Source organism: Bos javanicus, chromosome 22 (assembly GCF_032452875.1).
Source record: "Bos javanicus breed banteng chromosome 22, ARS-OSU_banteng_1.0, whole genome shotgun sequence".
In the NCBI taxonomy this organism is placed as follows: domain Eukaryota; kingdom Metazoa; phylum Chordata; class Mammalia; order Artiodactyla; family Bovidae; genus Bos; species Bos javanicus.
Window position 1 is genome coordinate 38,113,614 of NC_083889.1, and position 11,114 is coordinate 38,124,727.

General features: G+C 42.7%; 1 protein-coding gene across 1 annotated transcript in view; it reads right to left on the bottom strand.

The window, feature by feature from the left end:
• SYNPR (synaptoporin) overlaps positions 1–7,634 on the bottom strand; it is a 298,386-nt gene extending 290,752 nt beyond the window's left edge. The window contains exons 1-2 of the mRNA XM_061396507.1: positions 7,408–7,634; positions 7,217–7,282 (exon numbers count right to left, since the gene is read on the bottom strand). Coding sequence (XP_061252491.1) covers positions 7,217–7,282; positions 7,408–7,425 — 84 coding nt within the window. The 5' untranslated portion in view covers positions 7,426–7,634. The remainder of the gene's footprint in view (positions 1–7,216; positions 7,283–7,407) is intronic.
• Positions 7,635–11,114: the final 3,480 nt, after the last annotated feature.

Sequence of the window (11,114 nt, forward strand, 5' to 3'; positions counted from 1 at the left end):
AGATCATGAAAGGTAATTGACACCCCATCAACGTGTTCTCAGGGATTCATTTCTTCATTCTCTATTCTCCTTCCTCCCTTCTTTCTCTCCTTCCTTCAAACAAGCCTTCATTGTGCTTTGCGCTTAGTCACTCAGGTATGTTTGACTCTTCGCAACCCCATGGACTGTAGCCCACCAGGGATCCTCTGTCCATGAGATTATTTTTTTTCAGGCAAGAATACTGGAGTGGGTTGCCATTTCTTTCTCCAGAGGATCTTTCCGACTCAGGGATTGAACCTGTGTCTCCTGCGTTTTCTGCATTGGCAGGAAGATTCTTCACCCCAAACCAATGCCTTACTAGGCATCTACTGTCTGGGTGTTTGGTGGGATTTACAAATGTTTTTGGAGGCATTCCTATCATGTGTCAAGCACTGTATAAAGATGCTTAGAACGTACTATGAATAAGACAAACAAGATCCTTGCTTTCACAGAACCTTTAGTCTGGTTGAGGAGCAAAACAAAAAATATAAGTCACTGAAGAGTGTGCTCTGGTAGCCATAGAAGACTGACTTCACCCAGAGGGACTTCCCTACTCAGAGAGTCCCTCTCAAAAGAAGTGATGTCTAAGCTGTCACCTGAAAAGAGGAATTTGCCAGCCAAAAAGGGTTCAGTGAAAACTGTGTGTGTTCCAAGCAAAGGAAGTGGCATGTGCAAAAGTGGCAGGTGCAAGAGACCATCGCCAGCCCTACAAATATCTGATAAATGTGAAATGTGTGCAGAGCAAGAAACAGGCTTTTAGTCTGAGAGCTAAAATGGGTGAGGGTGGCATCTCTCCAAGTTTTGATGATGCATCAGTTTCAACAGGCAGCATCGTTCTTTCTTGTGGGTTCCGGAGAGACCACAGAGACTGGGGCAGAGGCTCAAGGATGCAGAGTGGCAGGGAAGAGCTCAGCCCCTCAGGGAGCAGAGATCACTTCACACCTCAACCTTCACCCATGTATCTCACGATATCCAGAGTCACCCGATTGGAAAAGATCACTCCTTTATCATCACCATCATCATGATCACAATTATTGTTTACTTCTGGATGACCTTTAGTTTACAAGGTGTTTTACATGCTTGCTCTTCTTTAAAATTTCCAAAATTGTGGAAAGGTAGGCAAAGGGTGTTTTCCCCCAAATTCAGTGAGGAACTGAGTTTCTCAAAGGATGGCTAAGCTAACTGAATGAATGAGAATAATCACACATACAGCCAAAGTCAAAGACATGCCTGCAGAAAAAGAAGACTCAAAGGAAAGTCATGGTTCTGTAGATATATTCCTTAGAGATTTTTCACTATTTTTTTCTATTACCATAAGACTATTTTTTCTTACCTGGATCAGGAAGACATGTGAATCTTCTGGGGAACAGAGAACTAGAAGTCATGTTTCCAGTTGAGCATGAGTGCAGTGTTCTGCTCCTATTTTTATCTGGGTGATGCCTAATGGCCAGGTGTACCTGGGTATTATGGTTTGGTTAGTAATTTCCTGTGGTTGATACTATAAGGACCTGTATCTACATCTTGGAGAGTTCAGTTGGATACAGGTAACTCTTTCAAGAATAAACAATGTCTATGGATTATGATTTTGGAAAGATCAGGAAAACTGTCCCCCCACACCTCACCAAAACATTCCTGAGAACTAAGTTCCTACAATTCTTCTGTGAGACCTGTTCCTTTAGGTTCAAACTTGGCCTCTCTGGAAAGTTCTTTGAGTGCAAATATTCCAAAGAACAACGCCCTACAGAGTCACTTATGCTTTGGTAAAAAAGAAAAAATCTTGGACATCATGATATAAGGGGAGAGGGGCTCAAAAGAGGCACATTCAAGTGTATGATAGATTTTCTATGTCAGAATTTTGCCAAGACTCTAACTTGTAAGAGGTTGCCATAATGCTCTAAATTACTTTCTGGTGGATTTCTATTTCCTCCTTTTCATCAATCCCATAATCATTCAGTTACCATTATCATCATCACACTATCATCGTCATCTCAATATCACTTATTGAGCACTTCTGATAGCCCAAGCACTATGCTAGGTGGTTTCTGTGAATTGAGTCATTTATGGCAACATTTTAAAGTAGGAACTATTATCAGTTTCATTTTATAGATGAGAAAAACGATGCCTAATAAAGTTAAATAACTTGCCCCAGGTTATCAAGCTAGGAAAAGGATAAAATAGGGATTCAAATACATAAGTAGTAATTTTATCTTTTTTCCTGTATTTGTGCGGCCAAATATCAATTGTTTTCATAGAACTCAGAAAAACATTAAGTGATAAATTCATTAGTCCACTGGGGAGTTGCTATTTTATGAAAAGTGTATCTATTGATTCATATTCCAACTGCACACATGACTTTTGTCACTAATTGAGAGGCTAGAAGTTATAATTAAATCCAAGTTAATGTAGCTTTGCAATTGCATCACATCCTCATGGCAGATTACTGCTCATAATTTAAATTAGTTGCATGTTAGAATTCCTATCCTATTTATGCTTAGGGAAAAAAAAAAAAAGAGCTGTCTGACTCATGCACAGGTATTTTTTAAGAAAAAAGAAAAAAAGACCATAAGATTAAATTCTTGGCTTTATAATCAAACTCTTTTCCAATGTATTTTAAATGAAAGGATACTATGCTTAATTAGAACCTACTTTACTTTGGTTAATTAAAAACAATAGAGAATAAAACAATATCAAAGACAATTGATGTCTGTTGAGCTAATCTCTAAATATAAACACTGTGGCATTTTCAGAAAAGGCTTTAAATACATATCAGAGTGGGTGAGATAAACACTGCAAAACAGGATAGCATCTGCCTTTTACGTTTCTTTGAGGATTAGGGATAAGCTATGGCAGGTGTCTGCCACATGGAAGGAAGCAGAACAGTGTAGCATTTAAGAGAATACAGTTTGGAATGAGAATGCTCAAATTTTGGCTTTGCCATTTCCTACTATTTTTCCCCCTACTATTTTATCCTTGATGAGTTATTTATTAACTTCATGGTGAAATGAGAACATAAGCCACGCAGATTCAATACTATGATGCATGGAAAGCAGTGGAATACAGTGCCTCATATGAAGCCTGCATGACAGAGGTAGCTACTGTTCCTTCTCAAGAGTTTAAAATAATAACCATATTACATTATGTTATGTTATAAACATGCTTAATGTGCTATTATCAATAACACGATCAGAAATGCTATTCATATCAAGCAAGCAGTATGATGTTAGGAAAACAGATCAGAATTTAGATTCAGGAATGACGATTCGGAAAGCAGGTCCTTCCATTTAAATCAAGGCACTGTATACCTTTTGCATCTCTGGATTAGCTGGCCGGCTTTGGGAAGGCAGAATGGAGATATGGAGTCCAGGGGTTGCAGCAGAAATGATATACAAAATGGGGGATGGACGTAAAAGATTAAGAATTAGAGGAATCAAACAAGCTGACCCAGCAGTTAACTCTAAAGGGGCGGAGTCTGGACCTGCCAGCCATGAGGTATTATTCGGGGCGTTGAAATACCTTGGATGCTCTTACATCTGCACCAATTCTAGTCCTGGAACTGCGGGGGTCCCTCACCTGCCATCACATAGAAATCTACAGGTGCAAATACAGAACCTTGCAAATGGTAAAAAGAAGAAAGAATGCATTAACAAAAATGTTTTAAAAGGAAAAAAAGCAGGCCAAAGTTCTCCTGGCAAAGAATTGAAGTAGCAAAATAAGAGTGATTCGTGGAAGGCAGGATTTCACACCAACTTAGTAAGTCTGAGAAATAAGGTAAATTCAATTAAAATTTTTTTTTACTATCTTCAAATTATGGTTTAAGAGATTCTTCTGGACCTTAAATTAAATTTTTTTTATCATCGGAGAATACATGAAACAGACCATCAGCATCAGTGCTGTGTCCTCAGTTTTGGTTTTGACTCAAAAGATACTGAAAATGCCCTTGACCTCACTGAAGTAGAGATTAAGGATTTGGAAGTTTTGCCTCAAGGTCTTTGAAACTGGCTAAAGCTTCTTCTTTGAAGGTTTGACTTTTATGTTTTTAAACTTCAAATCTACTATATCTATGAGCCATTCCTAAGCAAAGGACACATCAATAAAGTGCATGCTTCCCTCCAAGGCAATAAATCTCAAAGTGGAAGACGTCTTTAGAAGTAATATTGCTTCACACGGTCAATCCATAGGAAGTCATTTCAAATATGAATTATTTTTTAAATTACTCATGTACACAACTGTGGACAAGGGATATGTGTCCATGATTCTTTCTGCAGAACACAGCTTTCCTTCACACTCTCCTCTCCTCATTGAACCTCAAATTACACCCTTTGGGGAAAAAATACCAATGTTATGCTTATACAAATTACACACACACACACACACACACACACGGTCACAAAGTTATGTTTTGTTTTTTTATATTTACAAAAAAAGTACATGCTATCCATTAGTTTGAAATCTGAGTGAATATATTTTCCATGTGTTGATTAAAAGAAGGAAAATTGAAAGCTACTTTTTTCCATATAGCAATTTCATCAAATAATAAGAATGACACTCATTTTTCTGCACTTAATAATTTTATCAAACACAATTGCACATGCTGACCTCCAGGTCAGCACATATTAATTGAACTCACCTTTACAATGGCAGTATAATATTCCACAGCATGCATGAATCATATATTAATGATTTTCCTATTAACACATTTACTAATTGTTTTGTTCTTTCCCCTACAAAGGACGTTGCATTAAATAGGCTTGAACACAGATCTTTACATACGCTTTTACTTTTACAGCACAAATATTGAAAACTGAAAGGACTGTTGTTCAAATACATCCAAGACTACTCCCGCACAGAACAGGAGGAACAGGGATGTTCTTAGTGCTCTGTCATGCTCAATTAACAATTTTTGCTTATCACATACAAAGGCACCTGTGGGGAACACTGAGACAAACAGAACAAATTTTCTTCCAAAGCTAGAACTCTCTCTCATTGTCACCATTTTCCACAGGAAACAAAGATCTGTGAGTGATTCTTCAGCCATGGCATGCACAGAAGAGATATTTCCTTTTCTCCACCTTGATACACTTTTCCACACCTTCTATCTCCCTGCTCTCATTTGTGAACCTTAGCTCATTCAAAAGGTGGCAATCAACTAACATATATGAACTTTCAAGGTTTTACTGTTCCCTTACTCAGGTTCTCTAGCACAAATGAGAGCTAATCATTGATTTATAAGCAAAATTCCTTCTTCCATAAAGAGAGGCCAAGAAGAGAGAAAATCAACTATACTTCAATTTTTTAAAAATTAAGTTAATATATCTCTCACACACACATCAAGAAAAGATAACTATAAGACAGGATTATAAATTCTTATGAATAAATGAATAAGATGTAATGGAAGCTCAAAGAATGGGGTGAATCATTCAGTTTGGAGTAGAGAAGAGGGAAAGAGGCAATTATGAGAGAAATCTTCACTGAGAAGGTAATATTTAAGCTGAAGTTGAAAGACAAACATTTGTATTTGGCTTGGGCTGTGACAGGACTCCATACAGTATGAAGAAAAATAACAAGAACATTAAGGTGCTTTGGAGTTTGGGGAGACCTTGTATAGCTTAGGGTGGTGGTCCTCTAACTTTAATGAGCCTAAGAAGAACCTAGGAAGTTGCTAAAAAATGCAGATTTCTGGGCATCCTCCTTTCCAATATTTTTATTTGATTTCCAGAAATCTGCATTGAAAACAAAACCATTCACACTTTGAAATACACTCACTGAGGGTGTGTGGGGGGAGTGACATGAAATAACATTGTAACAGGACTGAAGGGAATACAAACTAATGTTTCAGGTGGGTGACAGCGACAGTGTGAGACCATGAGAGATTGTGTCAGAAATTATAGCAGGTCTTTGAATTTTGTTTTGAGAGACAATGGCTTGACAATGCAGCCTTTCCACTGAGCAAAAAACCCCCACTCTTCCACAGAGAATGTTTGTTGAATGGCTAAATGAATGAGCGTGGACAGAAGTCTGAGAAAGTCAAATGAAAGCTGCCTGGAATGAGTCCTGCATGCTTTAACCTGGTTGTGAGGAAAACAGTTTAAGAAAAGCCATCCTTGAACCATTAGTTCAAGCCTTCCAAACGCTGTCCTGATGCCATGTCCAGTTGATAGATTCATGTATTTTAAAGCAGGTTTACAAACAAGGCAGCTGTGATTACCCTGATCAACCATGTAAGCATGTAACACTGTTGTGTTGCCAAACCCGGATACTGGCCCTTGGAGCTAAGATCTGGGAGGACGGAACACGCTCTTACATAACTTCCTAGCTCCTCAGTGATAGGGCCTGTGATTAATGCTACATGACGGGCTTTGAACTTTCTGTTCAGATAGACTCGCTTGCCTTTCAGAGCTCCTAGCAAGAGAGAATGTGTGACCCGCAGATTTCACTCTGAATAACGATCATCCAAGCCGGCAATACTAACAAAGCCCTGTGGCCCCGTTGGTAGCTTTTCTGCGCCTTACTCCTCTGATAAGCTGTCCTAGGACTATCAAGTTCTTTTTTAAGGGGACAGAACATGAGAGTAATACAACTTCCTAAAACCCAGGCGCTGAAGAAAGCTCCAAAGAAGGCTGGGAGGTCTAGGAGAAATCAGAAAAGCCCTCAAGAGCGGATAGAGTAGAGAAACTCTGAGACAGGAGGAAGAAGTCCTGCCTTCAACGCTACTATCTTTCACAGCTTCTCAGCTTCCCTCTCGCTGGAGCGTGGATCACAGCGCTTCCTGTATCCCAGGCGGGGCGGAGAGCTGCTGCCGCGCTCACCAACTTTCCCAGCTTGGCCAAGCCCTCTCTCCTACTTCGCTCAGGCCCAGGTCCCTCCTCTCACGCCCTCAGCCCCGCAAAATGCAGGTGAGCAGCCAGAGCCCAGCGGCAGCGCCTCCATCTGCTCTCCTCCTGGTCTCCCCAGGAGGCTTCTCTCCTCAGCCCCTGCGAGCCTGTGAGATGACACCTCGTCTAAGCGCCTGTAAAAATTCGTCCACGCTCCCGCCTCCAAGCCGGATCCCTCCATCCTGTCCCCGCCATCCTGGAATGGCACCTGAGGAGAGAGGATTGAAGGAAGCGGCTGGCCTCCCAGGCTTGGAGCAGAACCGAGAGCACTCCATCCGACCTCTCCTCACCTGCTGGTTCCTCCCCGCACATAGCCCGCTACTCACCAATTCTAGGGCTCGCAAGAAGGCAAGGGGCTCCTTCAGCGCCCGGAAGGTACCTGCTGACGCCAGCTGTGGACCAAGAAGGCGAGACAGAGAGAGAAAGAGCGAGAGAGAGCATGAGGAAGGGGCTGGGGGACGCGGCATCCAACCCCGGGGGTCGCGCGGCATCACCCGCGCTGCCCAGTCAGTCCTACCTGGCTCACGGGATCCATAGCTCGCCTCGCTCGGGCTTCTCACCCAGCGGCGCCTTTGAAAATGAAGTTCGAGGGCCACCGCCGTCCTCGGCCCCAGGGCCCAGGGCCAGAAGCCCCTTTTCGGAAAGGGCGCGGGGAGCGAGGCGGTGGAGAGCTGAGTGCCCCGAGCGGGCTCGCAGAGGCTGGGTTCTGGAAGCCTGCGTGTGCGGGCGCGGCGTGCACTGTCTGCGAGGGTGGGAGGGGCCGGCGGGGAGGTGGGGCGCGGGGCAGCGGCGGAGGTGGGGAGGGGAGCCCGCCCCGCGGCCCGGGGGAGGCTGCGATTGGCCAGCTGCGGGGGCCCGAGGGCGCGAAGGTGGGCGAGGCCAAACGGCGACCTTGGAGTCGCGTCGCCGCTGGCGCGCCCTGTACCCTTAGGCTCCAGGGCAACTTTGGGGTTGTAGGTTGGAAAAACCCGGTTGGCACCCTCAGCAGAATGGTTCCCCGCCTGAAGACCTGGGTTCCAGGTAAGAAACAAGCAGCCCACACCGTAAGTGAAGAGGTGTGTGCGTTCTGGAAACTTCTGGACACCAGGGACAGACCCCCGACCTGGTCATGCCCCGGAGCCTTCATGGAATGTTCGCGTGGCCCAGCAGTGCCAGGTGGCGGGAGAGATGTAAGAATAGGGTGAATACTGCCCATTCCCTCAGGGATAAGCGGGGGGCCAGGTCAAGGCGAAGGGGGCTGGCGGGGAGACTGGAAATGCATGAATTATAAAAATATGGGGCAGTACGCCGGGCAGGTAATCCCGTAGCCACTGTGTCAGGTCTGGAGCAAATTACTACGCCTGTAATTTTGAAGTAGAAAAAAAGAAAAAAGAAAAAAAAAAGTAGAAAATAGATTTCGTCAGGCTGAACTATACACGGGAACATAGCTCATGAGATGCTAAACAGGGATTGGAATTCAAGTTTCTGTAAAACTCATGCTGTTTCAACTGAGATCCTCTGCCTAAAATACAGTCCTCAAATTAAGCTCCCCAAATCCATCATAAACAGGACTGCGTGCTCCCCATCTCACCTCATACACTCTTCCTCCCTTAGTGTGCTGAGCCTGCCAACAATAGTAACAACAAAACAATTGAATTCTTTCAGAAGTTGTGTTATGGGCTTGATAAACATTATTTCATTAAATATTCACAAAACCCCCATGGATTAGTAGTAATAGTTACTATTAGTAGTAGTTAGCAGTAGTAACTACTATTGTTCTCATTTTAGAGATGAGGAAATTGAGACCCATGAGGGGAATGTGGAGAATGAAGCCAGAGTTTAATTCAAAATAGAAAAGGAGACTTGCCCGATAGCCCAGTGGTTAAGACTCTGCCCTTCCACCACCATAGGCCAAGGGTTAGACCCCAAGTGAGATCCCAAGGGGGCCAAATTTTTTTTTCAGTTAAAAAAAAAAATAGGAGGAGGAGTCTTTAGCACTCTGAGGCATTCCACCCTGTAGGTGATACGTCACCTTCCTTCTCACTCCATTTGGACTGGGTTCCATGTATCAAGTGGTCTCCCAGCAACACAGATAGCCCATCTGTTTACTACAAAGATTTGCCAAAAAGGTTTGGAGTTGGGTTGGGGGAAAGAAGGAGGGAGAGTAATTAATTTTCAGGAATTGAGGAGAAAGATGGAAATGAATAGCTTGGAGTCTGAGAAGGGGAGGCAGCAGGCCAAAACTGGGTAAAAAAGAGTGGCCAGGGTAGATGACCCCTGCCCATGGATTTTGTTGGAGAAAAACTAGAAAGTTAGTGAGTCAGAGCTCCAAAGGGCTAGTTGCACCATCTGCAGCCAGCCAGTTTTGTTCCTACTGCTCTTCCTACGTGCAGATAGAGTCTAAAACAATTAGAAACAAGTTATTTCAAAAATAAGTGATTATGCAACTGCAAATATTCAGCTTGGGTCCTACAGTTTTTGTATATGATTTTGTGTGTGAGGTTACTTAACCTCCTCAAGACCTCTGATTTTAAAAAATCTGTCAGATGGAACCAACGATGTCAATGTAACTGGTTGTTTTGAGGACTCTATGAGATTTTGTCGTTATATCTTGAGCAGAGTTTGGCACATCATAGTATCTCTAAGTGTATTAGTTTCATTTCCAACTGCTAACACTGTGGCAGAAGCAAAGATGAGGCCTCCAAGGCCCACTTAAGAGGGTGGTCGATGGTGGCACCATCTTGGTACTCTCTGCAGTATTCCTCCACTATATACCCTTGCCCTTTTGAACTGGGAAGTTGCCATGTTGTTTGTTTTGGCCAATGATTGTGGGCAGAAGTTATGATTACCTTTCTAAGCAGAAATTATAAGAACCCCTTCATGATTTGCCATGTTTTTAATTTCCTTCTACCATGATGAATCTGATGTATTCATTGCACAGAGGCTATTCTCACAATCTGGGTCTTGGCATAAGATTGATGTAGAGCAGAGCTGTAGCTGGACCTTGATGGATGCGGATTTGAGCAAGAAAGGCATTAAGAGTTGCAAGCAACTTAGATATTGAAGTCTGTTGTTACTGCTAATACAATACAGCATAATTATGCTGATTGAGTGCACACTAGAGTGTGCACAGCTAGGAAGTAGCTGAACCAAGATTCCATCCTGTATGACTTCATTGTCCTTGCATCATTGCTCTTTCCATCATAGTCAAGTAGCTTATAAGGTGTAATGCCTCCTGCATATGTTTAATAATGATGATAATTATAATAGCTTATACCAACTCAGTTCTCACTACATGCCAGCCACTGTGCTAAGTGCTTTAAATATCTCATCTAGCATCACCTCCATCCCCTCTTTTATGGATAGTATATCCAGGTTAGAAAATCATATAAACATGTGTATCTCTTTAGACAGAGAGATTGATTTATTTAAAATACCACCCACTTGCATTTCATTTGAGCTGAGAACTTGGCGAAGATGAAGTGTGATCACTGAGCCTATTCCCGCAGGCCTCTCTCTTCACACCCAGCATTCCTCCTTGCTAATATGGTGGCAAATTTTCCAAGTCCTCCAAACACCATGTGAAGGAAACCAGAATCATGGCAAATGGCAATGTAGTCGCTTAGACAACAATTGCACATTGTCAGAGGATGCTTCTCACGTTCCAGAAATGTATGAGCTGCCAACAGCTGCATCACCAAAATAACCCTGAGTTCCATATCCTATTTACAATGTTAAATACTTTGTAAATTTTGGGGCTAGAACCTCTATATTCAAATATGGAAATAACATTAGGTTCCTTAAAGAACTAAGGAACCTAAAGAACTAAAGATTGGGAGCAATAGGAGAGATGATAAAAAGACTGCCACAGTATTACTGTCAGTAAGTGAGAGTGACCCCTTCTCCTCTGCCCCATGATGATGAAAAATAATTTCCCTTTTACTGTAACAAATCTCTTGAAATGATTCAACAATCCTGTTAACTTGGTGGAGAATAAATGATCCATTTTAGTGGCTTATATTGATTATATTAGGGCTTTCCAGGTGGCACTAGATTAAAGAACTCATCTGCCAGTGCAGGAGACATAAGAGACCCAGGTGTGATCCCTGGGTTGGGAAGATCCCTTGGAGGAGGGCATGGCAACGCACTCCAGTATTCTTGTCTGGAGAATCCCATGGACAGAGGAACCTGAAGGGCTGCAGTCCATAGGGTTGCAGAGTTGGACACGACTGAAGCGACTTAGCA